The sequence below is a fragment of the Polypterus senegalus genome, chromosome 13, assembly GCF_016835505.1.
Source record: "Polypterus senegalus isolate Bchr_013 chromosome 13, ASM1683550v1, whole genome shotgun sequence".
NCBI classification, from domain to species: Eukaryota; Metazoa; Chordata; class Cladistia; order Polypteriformes; family Polypteridae; genus Polypterus; species Polypterus senegalus.
The window spans coordinates 36247262-36272943 of NC_053166.1; the positions used below are offsets into that span (position 1 = coordinate 36247262).

The 25682-nt window shown below is 36.7% G+C and overlaps 1 protein-coding gene across 3 annotated transcripts; it reads left to right on the forward strand.

The window, feature by feature from the left end:
* Positions 1-25: 25 nt before the first annotated feature.
* Positions 26-25487, forward strand: rmnd5b (required for meiotic nuclear division 5 homolog B). Of its 3 annotated transcripts, XM_039775671.1 has the most exons (11): positions 96-287; positions 7782-7924; positions 9931-10076; positions 12351-12488; positions 13255-13355; positions 13445-13611; positions 14050-14215; positions 17548-17650; positions 17834-17988; positions 23036-23111; positions 23240-25487. In XM_039775671.1, the coding sequence occupies exons 2-10, from the start codon at positions 7786-7788 to the stop codon at positions 23097-23099; spliced, it is 1179 nt and encodes a 392-aa protein (XP_039631605.1). In that variant the 5' UTR covers positions 96-287; positions 7782-7785; the 3' UTR covers positions 23100-23111; positions 23240-25487. The 3 variants fall into 3 exon arrangements, with proteins under 3 accessions (XP_039631604.1, XP_039631605.1, XP_039631603.1); XM_039775670.1 differs by lacking the exon at positions 96-287 and adding an exon at positions 26-53 and having other exon boundaries at positions 23036-25487; XM_039775669.1 differs by having other exon boundaries at positions 23036-25487.
* The last annotated feature ends 195 nt before the right edge of the window (positions 25488-25682 follow it).

The window sequence follows — 25682 nt, forward strand, 5'->3', positions numbered from 1 at the left end:
AATATTGGTGGGGGTTACCAAACAAGGACCGTAAACGTTCGCTTTAAAAACAGGTGTGTACTAACATAATTTAGCGGTCTACTTTAAAACTAATATAAAGTTTTTATTCATACGCATATGTGAATGAATATATAATGTTCGATAATACATGAAAATTAAAATAGACACACATATCGACTCTACGTCTAATGGAAGCGCCCAGCGTATGTGTTTAAATATTTTTTATTTTTTAATTAAGGAAGTGGTTTTAAAGGGCCAGGTGATTTGTAGCGAAAATATACGGCAAGGTAAGTAATGTAAGACGATTGTGTTTTACTTCCTACAAAGAAAATATGTTGTGTTGTTATGAACTATTCGTGCAATTTAGCTGCATTGCTGACTGTTTAATATGACAATTTCCTGATGATTCAATATATCCATTTAATTATTTTAATTGATATTTGGTGGGCAGCTTTTTTGCGATTCAGTTGCTGAGGCTCCTGCTGGGTACTGATCTCTTGCTATTGCAAATCAGGAATTTCGCGGTGGTGCCTCTGTCTACACATGGGATTGCAGTTTATGGAGTTATTTTATTGTCTTTGGGGATTCAGTAGGAAATTCTTGGCAGCCGAATTTCTATTGTTTATAGCATAAAGATGGGGCGTTTCAGAACAGAAACAGATGACAAGTCCTGTAAGGGGCCTCCTGTTTGTAATGACAGCCCCACTTCAAATCAATTACAGTAGGAGCGTATGGTTGGGAAAGAGTTGAGGACACTCGTGCGTTATCGTGTTGAACAAATTAGATGCAATGTCATTTGGGTTGTGAGTTATATCTCTTAATGTGAAATGAGGAAAAATAATTTTACATTCATCTTTGTAAAAAGTCGCTGCGTTGACGTAAAACGGATAAATAGGGCTGGGAAAGTTTGTTCTGGAAATCTTCAACGGCATCAGTTTCAGTTGCTGCATTTCTTTAGGTTGTTTATCTCACTTTAATGTTTATCTGATTTTCTCGTTGAGTAATTACAAGCTACCTGACAGTGGGTGGGTATCTAATTATATATATATATATATATATATATATATATATATATATATATATATATATATATATATATATATATATATATATATATATATATATATATATTATTATTTTTTTTAAATCTGGCAGTTAATATGACACAAGGCAACTTTATAAAGTAAAGATATGTAAAGTTAAAAATGTGGACATTGTAGAAACATTTTAGAAGGTAAATAAAAGCACTGGCTGGATATTAAAAATTAATAAAAAGTAAAAGGACATTACACTACGACTTTGTAATACACTAGAAATGGGGTATCTAATCTCAGGCCTAGGGGGCTGCAGTGCTTGCAGGTTTCTAACCAGTCTCCACAATACGAGTCAATTTCTGCCGGTAATGAAACAAATTATTTACAGTGGATTGAGAAAGTATTCAGTCACCTTCACTTTAACATTGTGGCATGTTGCAACCATATGCTAAAATAATTTAAATTGATTTTTCCGCACATCAAGATTCCCTCAATACCTCGGAAAGACAAAGCAAATATAGGATTTTAGAATTTTTTGCAAATGTATTAAAAATAAAAAGCTGAAATTTGACACCAGTATTCGGATCCTTTACTTAGTACTTAGTTGTGGCACTTTTTAAAGCGATTGAAGCCTGGAATTGTAACAAGCTTTGCAAACCTGGATTTAGGGATTTTCTACCATTCTTCTCAGCAGATCCTCTCAAGCTCTGTCAGGTTGGATGGAGACTATTAGTTGACCACTATTTTCAGGTCTCTCTGAAGATGTTTTGTTGGGTTCCAGTCCAAGCTCTGGCTGGGCCACTCAAGGACATTCTCAGAGTTGTCCCTAAGCCACTTCTGTGTTGCATTTGCGTTGTGCTAAGGATCATTTTCTGTTGGAAGGTGAACCTTCACCCCAGTCTGAGATCCAAAGTGCTCTGGAGCAGGTATTTAATAAATATTTCTCTGTACTTTGCTCCTTTCAGCTTTGCTTCAACCCTGTCTAGTCTCCCAGCCCCTGCCACTGAAAAATAACCCCAAAACATGATGCTGCCGCCACCTTACTTCACCACTGGAATGGTGTTGAACAGGTGATGAGCTTCAATGGTTTTCCTCCAGATGTGATGCTAATCTTGGTTTCATCAGACCAGAGGATCTTGTTTCTCATAGTCTGAGTGTCCTTTAGGTGCCTTTTCGCAAACTCCAAGCAGATTTCACTTTGTCTTTTACTAAGGAGAGGTTTTTGTCTGGCCAGTCTGACATAAATCCCAGATTGGTGAATTGTTGCAGTGGTGATATTCCTTTAGGAGGTTTCTTTCATTTCCACACAGGTTCTTTGGAGCTTAGCCACAGTGACCATCAAGTTCTTGGTCACCTACCATTGCCTTTCTCTCCCAGTTGCTCAGTTTGGCTAGATGACCAGTTTTTGGAAGAGTCATGGTTGATCCAAAATTATTACATTTAAGAATTTTGGTGGCCACTCTGCTGTTTTGAATTTCAATGTTACAGTAATTTTTTGTAGCCATCCCCAGATTTGCACTTCAACACAATCCTGACTCTTAAGCTATGAAGGCAATTCCTTCGAACCTCATGGCTTGGTTTTTGCTTTGATAAATATTGGGAATTATGGGACCTTCTATAGACAGGAATGTGTCTTTTCCTAATCATGTCCAGTTAATTGAATTAACCCTAGCTGGACTTCAAACACGTTATAGAAACATCTCATTAACACTAGAATTACCAGAGCCTACGAAAAAAACTCATAGATCCGGCCCACCTTAAATCCGTTCACACCTCTCCGCCAGCGTCTTTTGTTCTCTAAATGTGCCGATAAAGACAAGGTGCAAGCAGCCAGCTATTCCATCCCCCCACTGACTTGGAACGTGCACGAACTTCTCCAAGCTCATTCCTTGATTGATTATCTGGGAGTGAAGTGGAGTTTTAGAGTAGAAATAATAGATCGTTATTTGGAACACATGCCTTTCATGTGTGTTCCGTTTCTACAGTAATCTGTGTAAACACATTTTTAAAACAGAAATGTTTTTCATATTTTAGTAGTAAATGACAAAATGTAGGCATAAACTATATAATGTGTGTAGCCTGAAGTCCAAAGATCAAATAAACACTTGCACAAAAGGTTCAAGGATAAGACAACAGCTTCCGTGGTGTATCGGTAAGAAAAAAAGCCACGTTAGCATGCAAAATTGACACGCATTTACTATGACTGCTTCCGTGGCGCAATGGTATCAGCTGCTGACTGGGAATCAAAAGGTCATGAGTTCGATCCTGCACGACTCCGTTTTTGAGAAGTGAACTGCTCTTATTCTTACTATTTTAGAATAAAAACATACACTTGATTCCAGTCTGTAACAGTCGGTGTAATTTATGATACTTGCAAAGGTTAGCTTTTTTTTTTTTTTTAATTATCTCAGCTGCGTTCACGAACCCAACTCCCCAAACCCCAGACTTAAGCACATTTGACACTGCTTTTTTCACATAGATGTGCTATAACAGAGGTAAACTGAAATCATGGCGATGATTCTACATCAGATCAAGAATGCACTTTTGCCATTGCTGTACTTTGTATATGTACATGGGAAGCTCTGCACTCGTGACTTAACGCTGTAAGAAGTAAGTAAATAAATAAAGGTAAATACAGTGGTGTGAAAACTATTTGCCCCTTCCTGATTTCTTATTCTTTTGCATGTTTGTCACACAAAATGTTTCTGATCATCAAACACATTTAACCATTAGTCAAATATAACACAAGTAAACACAAAATGCAGTTTTTAAATGATGGTTTTTATTATTTAGGGAGAAAAAAATCCAAACCTACATGGCCCTGTGTGAAAAAGTAATTGCCCCTGAACCTAATAACTGGTTGGGCCACCCTTAGCAGCAATAACTGCAATCAAGCGTTTATATAACTTGCAATGAGTGTTTTACAGCTCTGGAGGAATTTTGGCCCACTCATCTTTGCAGAATTGTTGTAATTCAGCTTTATTTGAGGGTTTTCTAGCATGAACCGCCTTTTTAAGGTCATGCCATAGCATCTCAATTGGATTCAGGTCAGGACTTTGACTAGGCCACTCCAAAGTCTTCATTTTGTTTTTCTTCAGCCATTCAGAGGTGGATTTGCTGGTGTGTTTTGGGTCATTGTCCTGTTGCAGCACCCAAGATCACTTCAGCTTGAGTTGACGAACAGATGGCGGACATTCTCCTTCAGGATTTTTGGTAGACAGTAGAATTCATGGTTCCATCTATCACAGCAAGCCTTCCAGGTCCTGAAGCAGCAAAACAACCCCAGACCATCACACTACCACCACCATATTTTACTGTTGGTATGATGTTCTTTTCTGAAATGCTGTGTTCCTTTTTGCCAGATGTAACGGACATTTGCCTTCCAAAAGTTCAACTTTTGTCTCATCAGTCCACAAGGTATTTTCCCAAAAGTCTTGGCAATCATTGAGATGTTTCTTAGCAAAATTGAGACGAGCCCTAATGTTCTTTTTGCTTAACAGTGGTTTTGCGTCTTGGAAATCTGCCATGCAGGCTGTTTTGCCCAGTCTCTTTCTTATGGTGGAGTCGTGAACACTGACCTTAATTGAGGCAAGTGAGGCCTGCAGTTCTTTAGACGTTGTCCTGGGGTCTTTGTGACCTCTCGGATGAGTCGTCTCTGTGCTCTTGGGGTAATTTTGGTCGGCTGGCCACTCCTGGGAAGGTTCACCACTGTTCCATGTTTTTGCCATTTGTGGATAATGGCTCTCACTGTGGTTCACTGGAGTCCCAAAGCTTTAGAAATGGCTTTATAACCTTTACCAGACTGATAGATCTCAATTACTTCTGTTCTCATTTGTTCCTGAATTTCTTTGGATCTTGGCATGATGTCTAGCTTTTGAGGTGCTTTTGGTCTACTTCTCTGTGTCAGGCAGCTCCTATTTAAGTGATTTCTTGATTGTGGCAGTAATCAGGCCTGGGGGTGGCTACGGAAATTGAACTCAGGTGTGATACACCACAGTTAGGTTATTTTTAACAAGGGGAAATTACTTTTCACACAGGGCCATGTAGGTTTGGATTTTTTTTCTCCTAAATAATAAAACCATCATTTAAAAACTGCATTTTGTGTTTACTTGTGTTATATTTGACTAATGGTTAAATGTGTTTGATGATCAGAAACATTTTGTGTGACAAACATGCAAAAGAATAAGAAATCAGGAAGGGGCAAATAGTTTTTCACACCACTGTAGGTAACAAAGGACGGTGCATGTGTCCAAAACATTAACATTGGGATTCGTAAAAGCAGTGTTAATGTGATGCGTCATCTACTGGAATGACAAATGCAGTGCATTTTAATTACTAAAAATGTTTTTGCTTATCCATTTATAAAAGTGGTTATTTTATACTATTCATGTCATATTTTGGATTGGTATGGCATAGCCGTGTTTGTTTGTCTTTATGTATGCACCTTATGTACAGAGTAAAATTCCTTGTATATGTTTGTATTGGCGAATAAACTTCTGATTCTGTCCGATATCTTGTGTCAAGGCGTGACTTTGGCCCAGGAACCAGGTTACATTGCTGCACTTGTGTTTAAAGCCCTAAATCTAATATATTCTAACTTTAAAATACAGTGCATCCGGAAAGTATTCACAACGCATCACTTTTTCCACATTTTGTTATGTTACAGCCTTATTCCAAAATGGATTAAATTCACTTTTTTTCCTCAGAATTCTACACACAACACCCCATAATGACAACATGAAAAAAGTTTACTTGAGGTTTTTGCAAATTTTATTAAAAATAAAAAAAATTGAGAAATCACATGTACATAAGTATTCACAGCCTTTGCTCAATACTTTTGTTGATGCATCTTTGGCAGCAATTACCGCCTCAAGTCTTTTTGAATATGATGCCACAAGCTTGTCACACCTATCCTTGGCCAGTTTCGGCCATTCCTCTTTGCAGCACCTCTGACGCTCCATCAGGTTGGATGGGAAGCGTCGGTGCACAGCCATTTTAAGATCTCTCCAGAGATGTTCAATCGGATTCAAGTCTGGGCTCTGGCTGGGCCACTCAAGGACATTCACAGAGTTGTCCTGAAGCCACTCCTTTTATATCTTGGCTGTGTGCTTAGGGTCGTTGTCCTGCTGAATGATGAATCGTCACCACAGTCTGAGGTCAAGAGCGCTCTGGAGCAGGTTTTCATCTAGGATGTATCTGTACATTGCTGCAGTCATCTTTCCCTTTATCCTGACTAGTATCCCAGTTCCTGCCGCTGAAAAACATCCCCACAACATGATGCTGCCATCACCATGCTTCACTATAGGGATGGTATTGGCCTGGTGATGAGCGGTGCCTGGTTTCCTTCAAACGTCACGTTTGAGTTCAATCTTTGTCTCATCATACCAGAGAATTTTGTTTCTCATGGTCAGAGTCCTTCAGGTGCCTTTTGGCAAACTCCAGGCAGGCTGCCATGTGCCTTTTAGTAAGGAGTTGCTTCCGTCTGGCCACTCTACCATACAGGCCTGATTGGAGGATTGCTGCAGAGATGGTTGTCCTTCTGGAAGGTTCTCCTCTCTCAACAGAGGACCTCTGGAGCTCTGACAGAGTGACCATCGGGTTCTTGGTCACCTCCGTGACTAAGCCCTTCTCTCCCGATCGGTCAGTTTAGATGGCCGGCCAGCTCTAGGAAGAGTCCTGGTGGTTTTGAACTTCTTCCACTTAACTAATGATGGAGGCCACTGTGCTCATTGGGACCTTCAAAGCAGCAGAATTTTTTCTGTAACCTTCACCAGATTTGTGCCTCAAGACAATCCTGTCTCAGAGGTCTACAGACAATTCCTTTGACTTCATGCTTGGTTTGTGCTCTGACATGAACTGTCAACTGTGGGACCTTATATAGACAGGTGTGTGCCTTTCCAAATCATGTCCAATCAACTGAATTTACCACAGGTGGACTCCAATTAAGCTGCAGAAACATCTCAAGGATGATCAGGGGAAACAGGACGTACCTGAGCTCAATTTTGAGCTTCACGGCAACGGCTGTAAATACTTAACGAACAAGTGATTTCTCAGTTTTTTTATTTTTAATAAATTTGCAAAAACCTCAAGTAAACTTTTTTTTCGTTGTCATTATGGGGTGTTGTGTGTAGAATTCTGATGAAAAAAAATGAATGTAATCCATTTTGGAATAAGGCTGTAACATAACAAAATGTGGAAAAAGTGATGCGTTGTGAATACTTTCCGGATGCACTGTAATTGTTCAATTTTTTTAGTATTTGTGTGCAAGATAAATAAAGATGGGGAATATATTGGGCAGGTCAGTTCCTTTCTGATTTGAATTGAAAAATATTTGGATTAACTCATTTTTTCATGCGTTTAAATGTTGGCACAGTGAAAGACAGAAGTTAAAGGGATATTTAAGGCAGAGTTCATTACTGTTAGGAAAGCAAAAGACAGTAAACTCAGAATCCAATTTAAATAGTCAGCATTATGTGGGCTTTTTATTATTAAGATTAACTACATCTATTAAAAACACGTTATGTGCCAACTGATAATACTGCTGATAAAGTACAACACACAGTACAGTGGTATGGTTAATTCCAAAATGCTTCTAGTCATCAGGTTTTCAAAATAATAAATTGAGAGTGAATACTGTTTTCTTCTGATACAATTTAAATGTACTTTAAAATCAGCAAACATGTTACATGTTTTTACTCTAATGTTAAAACATGATTGATCTTTGTCTTCTTTCTCTGATTTTTAAAGAGCAATGGAGCAGTGTGCCTGTGTAGAGCGAGAACTGGATAAAGTGCTTTACAGATTTGTAATGTATGGCCACCTCTCAGAAGAAAGCCTAGATGAGCTCCTTCGTTATGTCTCTGAAGTGAGAAGACATTTGGCCAGCTCAGGTAGAGGGCCAACCCACCTTCTTGTTGTTAAAAGCAAATGTGTAGATGTGATTCTGGTAAATGGGTGCAATGTGATCAGATTTAAGTAATTAACTTGAAAATATCAATAGAAACATTAATTATGCAGTGTAAAGGAAACTTTTGAAATCTGTAAATCCATATATCCCTGCCAGCCGTAAAGGTTTTTAAGTTGCCATCAACAAAATGTGTTCTTTCTTATAAATAACTCCCTCCATCTTCAGAATCCATATAACTCAAAAGAACAGGATTCTATCCTAGCAGTTAGCAGATCTAAGTTAGGAAAACATGCCATGTTTGTGGGGTATACTGAGCGACACACTGGGCTGTTTCAGAAATGTCAGTTACATTACCTTACCTGAGTATAATATTCTGTACTCCTCAATGTCTCCGTGCCATACGAATATTGAAGATGTGCTGTAGACACTGACATCAAGGCACAAAGACATCAATGGGAGTGTCTAAAATAGGAAAAGCCATTGAGAGGGTGAGTTATCCCTTCTTGTAATATGTACAAATCCTGTAACTTATTTTTGCAGATTTGGAAATGGCAAAAAAAAAAAACCTCTTGAAAAACAATTTATTAATGTCTGTTAAGGGAAATTAATATGCAGATTCTACACAGTCTGTGACTGGGACAGGAATCTACGTCTGGTCCCTGATATTTGCACTACACAAATCTAGCCACATTGTATAAACTCGGTGTCACTGACTTTCTTTGTCATTTACAGACATCAAAAGTACACATGCCGAATTTACATCTTAATTTTATAAATTTGTATTTTAATCTTTTTCTCATTAAAATGTCAATTTCCTTTTCTACTTTGTAAACAATCTTTTGTGTAGAAGACTGTATATGTACAGAAATTTGACATCTTTATAAATACCTTGAAATCAAAACCTTTACAAAGTTACCTTACACGCTGTTCTCTGAGAACTGGAGTATTGCATGACAATTTCTCTATTCCCAAATATAAAAATAGAAACTTAGAAATTTTGTAGATTTGTCACTAGAAAATTAAGTATACATGAAAATAGGTTCTCGTGTCTAGATCGTCAAGAAATGTTGGACTATTTTATTCATTGTTTTTGTGTTTAAAAATTCTAAATTGTCAGTAAGTCATCTTCCAACTTACTATATCCTAACACAGCGTCATGTGGGGTCTGTTGGAGCCAATCTCAGCCAGCACAGGGCACAAGGCAGGAACAAATTCTGGGCAGGGTGCCAGCCCACCGCAGGACGCACACACACACACACCTACGCACCAAGCACAGACTAGGGATTTAGGATCACCAATGCACCTAACCTGCATGTCTTTGGACTGTGGGAGGAAACCGGAGCACTTGGAGGAAACCCACACAGACACGGGGAGACCATGCAAACTCAACGCAGGGAGGACCCAGGAAGCGAACCAAAGTCTCCTTACTGCGAGGCAGCAGTGCTACTACTGTGCCACTTTGCCGCCCCAATTTTAAATTGGTTTTCATGAATTTTCAATTTAAGAGAGTTGTAATAATTTCTATGCATGTTAGTGTTGTTAAATGTGAAATAGAAATCTAAGCAGAACTGAAAATTTAAAACAGTCCTGTCAGTCTGGAAATCATTGAAACAAACCACAAAGAATAATTTCAGCACAATGTAGAAAAGTCCAAAGTACATTATGGGAAAATGACTTATTTTAGATGAGAATTTTAAAGTGTACCATCAAACATGTGAGATGATCCGAACTAGCCACAAAACTAGACAAATGTTTTTAGATGTCACATTCTTCTTGTAAAAAAGGAGAAATGAGGAGTTTTACATTAACATGCTTTTTCATTAATTGCTTTAGTGGCCCTTTGTAGATATTTTTCTCTTTACAGTCTTTCTGTGTTATTGGATATTCTATTAATATATTTGTTTAAAAAGATAATAACTTATTCTGCATGTATTTTATAGGTAATTTTGCCTTTTACTTAATGATGGGCAGTTTTTCTGTGTTCTGCAGGCCTAAAAGATGGTGATTTGACAGGTATTGTATATTCCTCAATGTCTCAGTGCTGTAAGAATATTAAAGAATCGCTACAGAGACTGGCATCAAGTCACAAAGACATTCATGGGAGTGTGTCTAAAGTAGGAAAAGCAATTGATCGGGTGAGTTATCTCTTTTTTTATTATGTACTAATACTTGAACTTATTTTTATATTTGTGTACTAACCAGTTTGTTAAATTCATAAATATGCAAAACAATACTTATATTTCATGTTTCCAGTTCTTTTAACTACTGTTTGATAAATTATCTTGCATTAAAAATGTACTACATACTGAATTTTAACATTTGCAGATCTTTGCTGTTCATCTGAAGTCACATTTCCCTTTTCCTTTTCCATTCATATGTTTCACAATATAACATGTTTTACATTTTAAATTTCTTCAGAAGCAGCAGACGTCATACAGGACACACAAATTAAAGCTAATAATATTGTAACTTGCAAGAGATTCAATATTTTTAGAAGTGACCACTAAATTAAATGCCTACACTTCTCTCCATAGCAACTGCCGAAGGTGGAAAGAGCAGCCCAATAGCTGTGTGTATTTGTCATCATGCAGTTTTGTTAGCTCTCATTTATCAACACACTTTTGTCGGTGTGCCATATATTTCTAACAGTATGATAGCTTATGCCAATATATGCATATTTTATTAAACAAATCAATCCAGAAGGACAGAGAAGAATGAAAAAAACATTTCCTTGAAAAATGTGACAGAATGGAGAAGAAAAGATGAGAATGTGCTTTCTTCTGTATAAAATGGAAATATCTCATCAAATGAAAGCAAACTTTATTGTCATCTCAACCATATACAAGTATACAGAGAGACGAAATTACGAAACTCAGGGTCTACAGTGTAATAACACAAAGTGCAAATAAAAATTAAAACACAAACAAGACAAGACATTGTGCAAAGACAAGACAAAGAAGAATGAGCAATATGACGTGTAGTAAGCAATATGAACATTGATGCAATGTATGGTATTGTGCAATCTAGATACATAAATATATTCAATAAATATGTAATGTGAAGACATTCACAAAGCATTGGCATTGAGTACTTGTTCAGGGATGTAGGACTGCTACATTTGTTGTATAGTTTTATTCATCAAAAAGCTTTGAATTCAAAGGTATGCAAGGATGTGAGAATCTTTGAGGAATTCTTGGTTGTCTTAAGATATGTCTACCTTTGAAAAAGCAGGCAAAGTGCAAAATGTTAATGTTATAAAGACAAATGAATGAAAGACAATAGGGGTTTCAATCAGTTGTGTCATATGAAAATATTATCCAATATTTTCAAAGCAATTGGGGGTTAAAAACAAGTTCTGTTTTTTTGTTTTCATATAAATATACACTAATTTAGCAAATTATTAGAAACGTTGTACTGGGAAGGGCCTCTTTTGTTCTCAGAACAGCCTCAGTTCTTCTTGGCATGGATTGCACAAGTTGTTGTAAACATGCCGTTCAGTCCTGGCCCATGTTGACATGATTGCATCACAAAATTTCTACAAGTTTGTCAGCTAAACATTCATGCTGCGAATCTCCAATTCTACCACACCCCAAAGGTGCTTTATTGGTTTCAGATCCAATGACTGGGAAGGCCACTAAACTTACTGTCATGTTCATGAAAGCAATTTCAGGCAACCTTTAGCTTTGTGACATGGTGCATTATTGTGGTGGAAGTAGCCATGAGAAGATGGGTAGATTGTCATCTTGAAGGGATGCACATTTTCCACAGAACTGACACTCACTGGCTTTTGTTTTTCATATCATTTTGATTAAAGTCTAAATCCTCGAAGATCAGTAATTAGAGAAATACTCAAATCAGTGTGTCTGGCACCAACAGTCAGCGAGATCACATTTTTTCCCTGTTCTGGTCTTTGATGTAAACATTAACTGAAGCTCCTGAACTGTAACAGTTTAATTTTTTTCATGATTGGCTGATTAAATAATTGCATGGATTAGTTTGCTCAGTGAGTGTATTTTTACAATTAAACAGAAAAATGAAAATGGAAAAAAACATTATTTTAAACCACCAATCAATAGCCCAACTTTCTCATTATTTTTACAAATATAGCACAAGCAGCTATGATAATTAATAATAATTAACAGTTACAAGGGGAGTCAATAGTGACAATTGAACTAGCAACCTTATAAATTTAAAGTTCAAAATCTTTAAGATTATAGTACCCTACCAACTTTGAGTGCACACTAATGGACATCTACAGCATTGTTTCTAAATTCTTAAAATATACATATAGCAAGAAAATAAAATGCAACAATATTTAGCATCTTCTTGTTTACTGTCATTGTATATTTTAATAATTTGCATTATTTAATTGTTCGATTTAATCCTTATGGATGTTTAATCTGTTACAGAATTTTGATGCAGAAATAAGTGCTGTGGTGGCAGACAATGTGTGGGAACTGCAAGAACGTCAGAAATATTTAAGTGAAACCATCGTGGAGCACTTGTACAGGCAAGGCATGCTGAATGTAGCCGAGGACTTGTGTAAGGTGGGTTGATTACAGATTGTTTTTATATGCTAAAGTTTTGCTTAGAAGAAAACATTTTAGTAATTAGATTTGTTTCAACCTGTTTCTTAATTGAACCAATATTTATTTTTATTAATGCTTTCTTAAATTAAATTCTTAATTTTTGCTCTTGCTCAGTAAAGAAGGGGAAAACATAGCACTTACATTTTTAAAACACTTTTTCATTTTAACAGTTAACAGGAACAGATAAGAAGATGGTCTACTGAGAGTTATAGAGAGTCAGTAGTTAACATGTTACAATTATTAATTAAGTTGGAAAAACAAATGTACCTATGATTATTTTTTTTGTACCAGTCCTGTACAAGTGCTGTCAGGTTTTTACTTCACCTCTACGCCTTACTTATCCTATTTAATTAAACATTCAATTCCCTTATATATTTGCATTTTGTATTAATTCATTGTCTTTACAAATTCACTGTGCAGGCAGAATCTCAAGACATACATATTTTTCCATTGATCAAATAAAATATTTATCTGAAAAATCATACGGACAAAAATCAGATGTTATACATTTTCTTAAATATGTTTTGAAAAGGTTAAGCTGCCCTTTTACACAACATTTATGTTAATATTCCTTTTTATTTAAAGTGCAACTTTAGGATGTCACTCCCATTGCATGTTTATTTATGCATGCTCTTCTTTATCTAATAACTAAATTTTCTTTAAGATACAGTTTGTGCATATTTGCAGTTTTAATTTTGTGTGGTCCACCTGTTTTGTATTCTAGGAGTCTGGAGTAGCAATTGACATAGGCATGAAGCAGCCCTTCTTAGAATTAAATCGAATTTTAGAAGCCCTAAAAATGAGGGATCTCCACCCAGCATTAGAGTAAGAAAACAAAAAAATATATAAATTAAATGAAGGGGGGGAAAAGTGCCTTTGATTTCAAATATGTTATGTTTCCTTTTTGTTTATAGGTGGGCTGTTACAAACAGGCAGAGACTTTTGGACCTCAACAGCACTTTAGAATTTAGACTTCATCGTCTCTACTTCATCAGTCTTCTCAGTGGAGGAATGAAGAATCAGGCAGAGGCACTTCAGTATGCACGTCATTTCCAGCCCTTTGCTACTCAGCATCAAAGAGGTGAGGTCTGAAAAACCTTTGTTTGTTCTTTAAAATTAATTTTGTAATCTTTGTTTAGTGTGAAACACAATCACAAGAGAATATCTACATTCATCTTGGAAGATGTATCCCAGTTTTGGATCAGGGCAGAAATTCCATCTTTGTGGAGACTGCATATTTTTGTAATGTTTCATTCCAGCATTGAAATATGTGCTTTTATATGCCTTTAATGGCATTAGAATCCACAGACTGATTATATGTAAATATCTCTGTATTTTATTAGGGTGTCACATAAATGCAGCTACATTTAACATTTTTATTTTCGTAAGTCAAAATTGAAATTGATTTTCTTTCACAATGCAACTTCAACATATTTCAAATTAAAATAAGCACAACTTTTATCAGTCATTTATGTTACATCTTTTACAGTGTGTGTTTTTTTTTTTCCTCTTCCTATAGATATCCAAATTCTAATGGGTAGTCTAGTTTATTTGCGTATTGGCATTGAGAATTCACCATATCGCCACTTACTTGAAAATGGTAATTGGTCTGATATTTGCACCATTTTTACCAGAGATGCTTGTGCTCTTCTTGGACTTTCTGTGGAATCACCATTAAGCGTCAGGTTAGTAAAACATTAAACAATATAAATGTTTCAAGAACAAAAGTTTTTTTTTTTACAGTTTGAATTATTGTTGACATATATGAACATCTGTAGGGTACAGAGCATGAAATTGGAAATTGTAGTGAGCTGTACTCCTTATTACAGCTGATTTTTATCACTTCTTTATTTTGCAAGGTGTTTGATGTCACATTAGTTTCCAAATGTGAGTATAATATTTACATATATATCTGGGTTTGTGTGTGTGGATGTTATTATTTATACACACACACACAGAGTACGAAGTTTTTTTACACCTGACCATCACACCTATATGAGGTGGGCATTAATATGTCCTTGGACCCAAATATACAGCTATAATAACCTCCACTCTTCTAGGGTTTTCCACAAGATTTTGGATTTGTCTCTAAATGAATCTATTCCTATTTTAGCGAAGCAGCATTTGTGAGTTCAGGTGCTGATGTTGGGTGAGAAGATCTGACTTGCAATCAGTGTTCCAATTCATCCCAAAGTTGTTCAGTAGGGTTGAGGTCAAGGCTCTGTGCAAGCCACTCGAGTTTCTCCATATTAAGGCAATCAAACCATGACTTTATGGACCTGGCTTTATGTACAGGGACATAGTCATGCTGAAACAGAAAAGGGCCTTCCATGATCTGTTGCCACAAGGTTGGAAGCATACAATTGCTTAAATTTCTTTTTACCCAGTAGCATTAACAGTATCCTTCACTGGAACCTAATGAACAAAATTTTAGAGGAAACTATTCTTTTGAATTTAAAGAGGTAATTAGTAGGAATATTGGGAATTTGGGGTTTAAATATAATTTCACCCTGTAGCACATCTTGTAAAAATGGAAAATTCAATCTGATTTGTATGCAACACTTTGATCTGTAACCTTGTACTGTACCATTGTAAAGTTTTGTAGGGTTTAGCTCAAAAGCGATATACACTGAATCATGGTTTACTTTAACTTATTACATAAACCATTTGGCATTTACAGTCTGCACATTTTATGTTGCCCATAAAATGAAGTCCTTGTTTTAAGCATCTTGGTGAAAAGAAATAATATGGTGAGACATGTACATTGGTCCACCTCCTCTGCTCTGTCTGTGGGGGACCATTTTACTAATCAATGTAAAATTTTTTAAACTGACTGAGGCATGCTGTTACTCCTGGCCTGTGTTGAGCCCAGAGCGTAGCAGATCACTGTGATCTGACCTCCAAGGGGACACCCCAGTTCTCTGCAATATTGCTTGTATTTCACCACCAAGGCCCACAACTCTGTTCTTTTGAAGTATTTGTATACAAACCTGGTCGACAATCCAATCTGGCCTGAATTTGTATGTATTTTATACTGAATCATGAGGAGTAAATAGAAGCTGTCAGAATAGGGAGTATTGTGTGTAACTATGAATAGCCACTTGCTAACCACCTCTTCTTTGAGTTTCATCTAACTTTCCTTTGTCCACATCTCATTCTTCACACAGTTTGCCTCCTCATCTCTTATTTTTCTGTGCAGGGAAACTGCCTTTGTTCACTTGATTATATGATGGATGATTAGATCAGTTTTAGCATAGCTTATACTTCTACCAAAGTGTATGAATTAAACGTTTCTAGCACTTAAGGTTTATGTCTCTTGATTTAGAGCCAAATTAAAATACATGCCAAAAAGCACAATATCAAGTATTGTGCTGTCATTAATAATAATAATTCATTACATATATAGTGCTTTTCAAGGTACTCCAAGCATTTTAGACAGTGAATGGTGAGACATTTCAACCACCACTAGTGTGCAGCATCCACCTGCATGATGCAACTGCATTGAATTTGTGCCAATACTTCCACCACACATTATCTATTAGGTGGATGAAGGGGTGAGAGATAGTTAGCCAGTCAGAGACAAGGGATGATTAGGGGGCCAGAATGACCAGGCTGTGGGGGACAATTTAGCCAAGACATTGGATACACCCTACTTTTTATGAAGGATGCCCAGGGATCTTTAATTGCCACAAAGAGTCAAGACCTCTGTTTTACATCTCATCTGAAGTACAGTGCCATTTTTACAGCACAGTGTCCCTGTCACTGCACTGGGATGTTGGAGTTCACATTCAGACCACAAGGTAGGCGCCCCCTGCTGGCCTCACCAATATCTCTTCCAGCAGCAACCCAAACTTTTTTTCCTGGTTGGTCTCCCATCGAAGAACTGGCCGGGCCTGAACATGCTTGGTTTCAAGTGGATGACCTGTTCTGAAGGGCATGTGGTATGGCTGCTGGCCATCATCATTGCATTTCTAAAGCTAGAGGATATTTCAGGTATTTAGCAAGCTGGCCACCTTCAAGTAAATCTTTATGAAAAATTAAAGAGTGACAGTGTGTGAGACAGCAGACACTGTAGGGGTTAGTTATGAATCAGATGAATCCATTGTCTTTGAAAAATTACAGTGAGCAAGGTCTGTGCATTTTGAGAGTTCAGAATGTTGCCTCCTGAAATAAGACAGTCCAAACAACAGGGGAAACATGGTGATGCTCTTATACCAAAGCAATGAAAGGTCAAAGTCACTGCCAGGAAGATCATGCACAGTTTCTAATGTTAAGGAGGTAGTTCATATTGAGTATATATCTCAAAAGGCCATCATAACTTTTCAGTATCACACTGATTAGCTTGGTGTTTACAGCCATTTATGAGAGAAAAGAGGAGAGGAGAATTGCAGAAATAGCAAAGATCGCTCTGCAGAACTGTGAATTTGAAGTGATTCTGCACCAGCCCTATTCTTCAGACCTGATCCTGAGTGGCATCTATATGTTCTGCAATCTGAAGGACTATTTTTGTGGAATGCGCTATGCCAGTAATGAAGATTTCAAGTCAACTATTTGAGGGTGACTGCAAGATAAATATGGCATAGAGCATTATAACACAATGATATTGGTGCTGTTTTGAAAAATTCTATCTGTGTATTAGTGAAAAAGGACAGTGAGGAGGGCCCTGCCTGGCTTCCCACTCCTGACGTCACGCTTCCCCCTCCCCTTGGCCCGCAGCTTCTGTCTCGGATTAGCGCAAATATATCGCTCCTGCAAGCAAAATGTTTTTCTTGGCACAATGAGAGTGGTCACAAAATCAACCAGAAGTTTCAAACAAATTATGGAAAAAAACCCGATCTAAATCTGTTCAGTAGTTCTCTCATGAAAAGCTGATAGACAGACCTACAGACAGACAGACTTTGGATTTTATATATATATATATAATAGAGAGAGAGATAATATCGTTGAGTAAAGAGGCCTGTTTTTCTTGTGTGTTCTATCATTAATTATCATTTATTGTTTGTTTGATTCCCCCCAGTTTTTCTTCGGGATGCATGGCACTTCCTGTCTTGATGAACATTAGGCAGGTGATTGAACAACGACAGTGCACTGGTGTGTGGAGTCATAAGGATGAACTTCCGGTAAAAAATCATTCTTCAATTGGAATGCTTTTTTTAACACTGCTTATGCAGTTAGTTTGTTTGCACAACAGTAATATTTACTTTTGGTTAATGTTTCACTTACTGTGGTGGTATTATACTGTGTGTGTATATAGAATCGTGTATTTGCTAAATCGCTAAATAACTGTTTTTCTTGCAATTTAGATTGAAATCGATCTGGGGAAAAAGTGTTGGTACCACTCTGTGTTTTCCTGCCCAATTCTCAGACAGCAAACAACTGAGACAAACCCACCTATGAAGCTGATTTGCGGCCATGTAATATCTCGTGATGCTTTGAACAAACTAATCAATACAGGAAAGTAAGTGACATTTTTATAGTACACTATCTCTTGTAACTCTTGTGTAAAAGTATTTAAAGCATTACTGCTTTTAAAATTCACTGCCTCCAAAATTAGATTTACAGATACACTCTGACTCTGCACAAGATTAAAAAATTAAGTAGCTCATAAAATAGTGTTTTATGCCATAAATAAATGTTAACTTTCCTCAGCATTTATTAATTCCATTTGTGAAGTTGTTTGGTTAATACTGTATTACCTGTAACATTATGCTGATTTTCTTGACCACAAACATTTTAATATCAAGTTACTAAATGAAAATTAAAATACATTTTAATACATTACAAAGGGCATGGGATGTCCTATTTCCACAAAAAACTAGCATAAATAAAAAAGTAAAAAATAAATAAACAGTGATAATAATGCATGACATTGTTATAAAAAGTTATCCAGCAACAGTATTGCCTTAATAGGTACATTTTCCTTTCCCACATTATTGACTACAGTACTCGGACAGATAGAGAGTCATAATGGCAGATAGTGCTATTTAAACCAAGCAGACTGGTATAAAAATTTTATTTGTACAGTTCAGAAGGCAATTTGAAAGATTTAAGTGACTATCCAATATGACACAAATCCTGTAAGTCCATGGATCCTTCCTGTCAAGAATCAACATTGCAGCAAGTTGGTGTAGGTGTTAATGGTGTTTGGTCCTTTGTTAAACCAGAGTACTATTTGAATGCCAAAAGAGGTCATGACATTGTTGGTGATCAGATACATCTCTTAATGGTGAAAGGTAACTCATGTTAAGACATTTTTGTATCACAAAAATATATTACACTGTAAAGCTGAAAAACATGAGTGTTCAGTGTTCCCAGTCACTAGATCTCCATCAAGCCCAGCATCTGTCAAAGAAGATGAACAAGGTTTTTGGAATTGAGGTTCAGCTCCATCCATCCATCCATTCATTTTCCTAATCTGCTTATCCAGGCCAGGGACGAGGGATAGCTGGAGCCTGTCAGAGCAATCATCATTCACAAAGTAGGAACAACACATTCAAATTCTCACTAGAGCTAATTTAGCAGTACCTGCTTTTCTAGCAGTATGTCTTTGGACTGGAACACCAGAAGAAAATTCATATGAGTATGGGGAGAACATAAGCTCTCCATGCAGGGAACACCTGGAGTGTGTACCCCAGTCAGTCTGATACTGGTTTGTAGCAATTATGATAAACACTGCAATCAACATTGACTAGTCTTCAAAATCTTCTTGAGTCCATGACCCATTGTAGGGAAAATACAGGAGAATGTTACAATTAGATAATGCTCAAAATAAAGAGGCTACTCGTTGTATGATATTAGCTTTAATCTTAAATCTTTGTATAAGTTAACAATTGACATTATATAAACAAAGAATTCATACAAAGAAAGTAGTAAATGTAGATGTAAATAAGTTAAGTGGGAATACTACACAGAAAATGTCATGTAAAATGACATTTAGCTGTTGGGCACTTACCTTGCATTTGAGTGGGAAGATATCCATCCCATCCATCCATCCATCCATTATCCAACCCCCTGCATCCTAACTACAGGGTCACGGGGGGGTCTACTGGAGCCAATTCCAGCCAACACAGGGTGCAAGGCAGGAAACAAACCCCGGGCAGGGCGCCAGCCCACCGCAGGTGAGTGGGAAGATAGGATAATATATAAAAGAAATTCCATATTTTAAAAGTCGGATTATCACTTCACCCTAAACACTGGAAGAAAGGGGATCTGTCCATTGGCAGTCCATACAAAGTGGCTGAATGAAACATTATTTAAGAACTCCACGTAGCTGACATTATACAGTGCCACCCTTGCTCTGTGTAGATGCCTCAGCTGTATTTTTTTGATTGGCAGATGCCACCACTCATACGCTCAAGTGTTGTGCCTTGAGTTGGCATTTTACAGATTTTTGTTTACTCCATTTTACACAACATTCTTTGCTCTCCTACTTTAAGTGTACTGTGTATTATACAAATGTATTTTTTGTCATGTTTATCTGTCATCCCACTTTCATAGCTATAGCCTAGTGTCATTTTTCTTTGTGACAATTTCTTATACATAAACTTTGACACTCCATTTACCCTGATCAGGATATGTGGGTTTGAAAACTCATGAATACTATGGATTTACCAAACATTGAGAATGATAATAGAATGTTGTGTCAAGTAAGGTTATCTTTAAGGTTTACGATAAAATTAAGAGGCTGAAATAATATGTAGTTTTGAGTTCTGTATTATAAAAAAGATTTATGAGTATTCAAAAGTCCAGAGGCTACATAATAAGCTTATTCCAAGACTGGAATATATGCTTGCAAGAAAGACTGAAATAGTTTTCATCTTTTCAGTTTAAGAAAATTGAGATTAAGAGAATTAATGGTGGAATTGCTTAAAATTACAAAAGGAAACTGTAGGTTGGATAGCAGCTGATATCAGCTAGAACACACCTGGGGTTTTGGTAGATGAATGCTACTTGCCAGTTTGCATTTCATAGAAACTATGTAAGGTTTTCTTCACATATAAGAACATACATACATGGAATAGGTTACCAGGATGTGCATTAGTACTTTGGGGACCTTTGCAGATTTGGTATTGACTTGTTTTTTGCCAAAACTTTTATTTTCTTCCATCCATTCACTCACCCTGCCATTTTTCTGAACCTAATTCTTTTAATATAGGTTTAAGATTTGTTTTGTTTTTTTTTAAAAAAGATTTCAGGGTTATATGATCTTTTGAGACTTGAAAATTCAATTAGTTTTTTGAGCTGTGAGAGTGTATCCAATGGAGGTGGTATTCTCAAACAGTAAGTACTTTTGCTGACTTAAAATGCTTTCTTTCATGTCATTACTGTTTGGAGTGCCATGTGTTTATAGTTTGTGTTTTCTTCTTGTAATTTTTGGGGTTTCCATGTCTCACAGTTTAAAGAGGTGACATCAAGCTTTTGACTATTGTAAACTGGCCTGGAGTGAGTAAACTGGACAGTGAGCTCTGGTCCTGTCTGCTGGTGTTTTTGTATTAACATTAGAACATTACAAAAGGGTTTGAATAGAAAATGGGCTATTTAGACAAACAACATGACCATTGTTAACAAATCAGACTCTGCTGCCCCGTGGCCATGTGGTGGTCAGAAACGTTTAGAAAATTAAAACATTCTCAAATTTGCCTGATATGCAGATATGTGGAGACACTGAATTAGATTATCCTGACACTGAGTGCAAGGCAGGAACCAATCCTGAATAGGTTTCTAGTCCATTACAGGGTCCAGATATACTCTCTCTGGGCCAGTTTAGAATTGTCAATCAATCTAACACACAAGTCTTTGGAAGGTTTGAGGAAAATCCATAATACTCAGAGAAAAGCCAGTGCAAACAAGGGAAGTACAGGCAAAAACCAGAAGCAGTAATTAAATTCAGTTAATTTCTATGTATTTGTGTATAGTGCTCTTCACTGAGTGCAAACACAGAGCATTAAAGTAATCAAACCAGGGACGTGGATCCATGAAGAAACAACACAACCGCTATACTGCCCGTTCCAAATAAAGCGATGAACACGGATCAGTATGTTTGTAGATCAAAATACTTAATTTTAAGGAATCAGAGAAAATATTTAGTAGTTAATACCTTGTACTATACATAGACTTTTTTTCACAATTTGACAGTCTTGTTGCACATCCATCCATTCATCTGTTTTCATATCAAAACATTTTTGCATTTGCTTACACAATTGAACGTTGTTTGGAGCCAAAGTATATCCTGGTATCAACCAGTTCAAATCAGTACTCCACCCTGGGTGGAATATACCCATACTCACAGGTTTAATTATGCTACTGTGCTACAGTATATACTACAGAAGACATGGGCATAGGCAGCTTTCAGTGCTGTGAGGCAGTATTAACTGTCTCACTGTATCATCCTTTTGTCCAATATGCTTTCATAATTTGCACAATCAGACTTCTTGAACTCTGTGTGAATTACACATTACAGCCAATTCCGGTTAATTGGACCACCGGTTAATCGGAACAGCCGCTTATTCGGACTGAATCCTAAAGAACCGAAACAGATCATATTACATAAGCCTAATATTGTTTGCTTATTTGGACCAAAATTCCGTTTAATCGGACCAAAGAATGTGACAGAGAATAAGAAAAAGAAGCCATAAGTCGCCCGCGGAAAGCGAATGTAAAGTGGGTCAGCGACATCGGGAGGATCCCTGGGCTCCCCAGGAGAATTTATGCTTTTATCAAAGGTCAGGAAGTCGGAAAATTTGTACCAAGTGCAAACCAGTGGGGGTGAACATGCCTGCCGTTTCTTTCCTAAAACGGACCGCCCAGTAGCCGGGCGACATGAAGTTGAGCGTAAACAAGTGTAGTGCATAAACAGAATGCGTCAGATCACACTAGACAAGTTCTTCAAACGTTGACTGGAATTTGGTAATGTAACATTTTTTATTGTGCTTTGCATGCTGAGTGTTGTGTAGATCATTTCGAAGAATTTGTAGATTTATTTTTCAATAAACAAAGTTGTAAGCAACCATACATGTACATGTACGTAGTTCTTGTTTGTACGTTCGCCATACGCGTGAGCAGCACAATAAAAGTCGCAATGACATTTTAATATGTTACTTATAGCACGTCCCGTCTTGGTTGCACATGTATAGGACATGTTCATGTAATCGGACCAGCCGGTTATTAGGACCAAAATTATCGCGTCCCAATGTGGTCCGATTAACAGGAATCGACTGTATTATCCACTGAACTATAAGTGGAGTTATTATAGCTAGATGTAACTTGAGCATTATTTTCCTCAAATTTAGGGGGCCTTATCATAGTTCAGCACATAAATGCGGCAATTTATCAGTATAATGATAACAGTAGTGTGTCTAGCTGTCGTGATATCCTTCTTACCATAACAACTAAACATACTTGCTTGCCTAGGCAAAACTGTTGTTTCAGCTTACTTGCCTTGACTTGATTTAGAGTACTGTTAACAAAAAATTAAGTTTATGATTTTTTTTTTTTATGTTTTACAGATTAAAATGTCCCTATTGTCCAATGGAACAAAATCCTTCAGATGCTAAGCAGATTTTCTTTTGATGACATTAGAAGGTTTGGACCTTTGGTTATTGGTTAATGGAGATCTATGTGCACTAGGTCTGCCTTAGCAGCCACCTCTGTTGCCTTTTGAAATGTATGGAAGCAAAGCATTCAGTGTGCTTTCCCTTCTTTCAATGCAGATTAGGTGAAATTGGATTGGTGTTTAATGAAGAATAAGAGAAATGTGAATGCACAAGTGACCAAACTGAATAAAGATTTTGTTTGCTAGCAATAATTTAAGTGAAAAGCTGTTGTTTAAGATATAGCATCTATGGTGTACTTCCCAACTTGCTTTCATTACACCCGTACCCTGGCAGTTGTTGGGCCACAGGCAGTCATTTTGAAGTGAATACAGACTTACTCTGTAGGATTTGAAAATGTGGTTATTCTATTCCTTTATCCAAAACTCCATTTACTAATTATTGCAAGTTTGTACGGAGTAACCTTATTCTTCCAGAACCAACACAGCATTAGGGGGAAATGCTGATGTGACCCTACGCAGCCTATCAAATTCTATAAGGCAACATTATTACTGATGATATACACATCAAATCAAAAATTACAGCAAACCAAGGAGGCAGACCACCTCAATGAATGCAAACCACTATCCATTGACCTTAAATTTTAAATCGGACCATTCAGTAGCGTTACAGACATGATCACAGATAGCTGCACTTTAATTGACAAAAGCATGTTTTTGAAGTGTTCTTTCTTAACCCAAGGTTTTTGATTTGTTGTCTCTATCTGTGTGTTCTATTTTTTTCCCTTGAAAAATGTTTTGCTGGGTGAATTCATGACCGGAGGCAACCTACTAGATAGTGTTTATATATTGCAGTAGAACTGATCACAGCCCATGACTTTCATAATCGAACACCTCTGGACTGGTAAGCTCTTGTAACATACAGCCTGTAGGGTGTTGTATGCAGCAAAGTGCATACTGATATGTGTGTGTGTGTGTGTGTGTGTATGTATATGTTATTTATTGAAAAATTAGTCATAAAATATTGGACAAAGATTTAAGAATAAGTTGGAACATTTAAATTGGGGATGATATACAGGCTTGTCCAGAAGTATATAAATATCTGGTAATCCTAGTTATATATCAGCAGTTGTTGCTTATGAAGGACTGTTAGCTGCACTCTTACATATTTGTTTAGCACTGAAGTAATAAAAACCTTATATAATTACTGAGTCTTTCAACTGAACTACAGGAAAAGTTAATTGGTAGCTTCACAGAAGTACCTAGAGTCTGGTGAAAAGCAAAACTGCTAATTATGTCTGTATTTTTTAAATTAAGTTTATTTAATTTATTTTATTTTTTCCTTGCATTCATAGGTTAAAAGTACCTGATATTTTGAAAATAATTTGGTGTTCGAATCATGTTTTAAAATATGTTTCCTCCCACCTTTCATTCAGTCCCTTTCAGAACAGACATTTGAAGGATCACAGTCTCTTTGTTGTTAACATTTGACATTTGCCCTCCTACTTCCAAGTCTCTGCCTGGATTTTGTGATCATACCTATCAGTGCACAGTAGAATTATTTTCAGATTTTTTTCAGAAGCTTTCAGGCCTGCAGGTGGCAAAATTGTGTATATACTGTAAACTTTCTGTGATAAGATGGCTTTAGAGATCAGCTTGATCAGTAGAAAATGACAAAGCCCTGTATGGGAGTTTTTTGCAAAACAACCTTAAAAGCATCAAAAGTAAGCACTCTGCCTTGGGTCAGGATAGGTTGTCTGCTGTACAGATTAAGGGTCATAAATTAGCTTATGACCTGTTTGTTTGCAAAGAAAAAAGAAATGTTCAAAAAAGAGACAAGATTCAGAGAGCACTTGCAAATCCAAGTCCACGTAATGCAAGAGAGCAAACATTAATATCATGTTTGCAAAGGGCAGCATCTTGGGGAACAAAGTTAGTCAGACACAAAATTACAGAGAAGCCAAAGTTGATTTGTCCATTAAAACCGACGTGTCTCCAAGGCTACAGTTTCTGACACACAGTCATTTAGCACATTTGCCACTTTTCTAAACCCCCAATTTTAACATGTGAGTAAATGTTATGGTGGGAGTATAAGAAAGTGAATTGTGCAATGGAGAAAGAAGTATTCAGTCATTTGTTGTTTGATTTATTCCAGTTAAATTTCTATTGAAAATTTGCATGGCAAAGTGCAGTTTGCTCAGCACAAATGATCAAAAATATAAGCATCTTATAAAATTGTTCATATTTAGTATTCATTTTGCTTTTTAATGTGACATACCTCTAGGCTTCTACTAAGATTAGATAAATAAATATATTATAAACCAGTGCTTCCTAAACTCGGTTCTGGGGACCCACTGTGGCTGTAGGTTTTTGTTCCAACCAATTTCTGTTTTTAATTGGACTCCTTGCCCAATTAAGTGAGCTGTTATTTCAGAGGTTCTGTGTTTTGGAGTCAATGGAGAAATAACAAAACTAAGTTTGGTCAATTTTTATTAAAATGTACTAAGGAGATAGGGTTGTTTTTTTTTTTTTTTCCTCACAATTTTCAGCCTGATTTTCATTCTGCTTTTCCAGGTGTTCTGATTGTTTAATTTATTATCTAC

What these genes read in the sequence shown, in the direction of transcription:
- rmnd5b (XM_039775670.1), top strand. Translation starts at nt 7,786, where the DNA reads ATGGAGCAGTGTGCCTGTGTAGAGCGAGAACTGGATAAAGTGCTTTAC. An exon ending in AAGACATTTGGCCAGCTCAG is followed by an intron (nt 7,925 to 9,930) that starts GTAGAGGGCCAA and finishes TGTGTTCTGCAG; the next exon opens with GCCTAAAAGATGGTGATTTG. An exon ending in TAGCCGAGGACTTGTGTAAG is followed by an intron (nt 12,489 to 13,254) that starts GTGGGTTGATTA and finishes TTTGTATTCTAG; the next exon opens with GAGTCTGGAGTAGCAATTGA.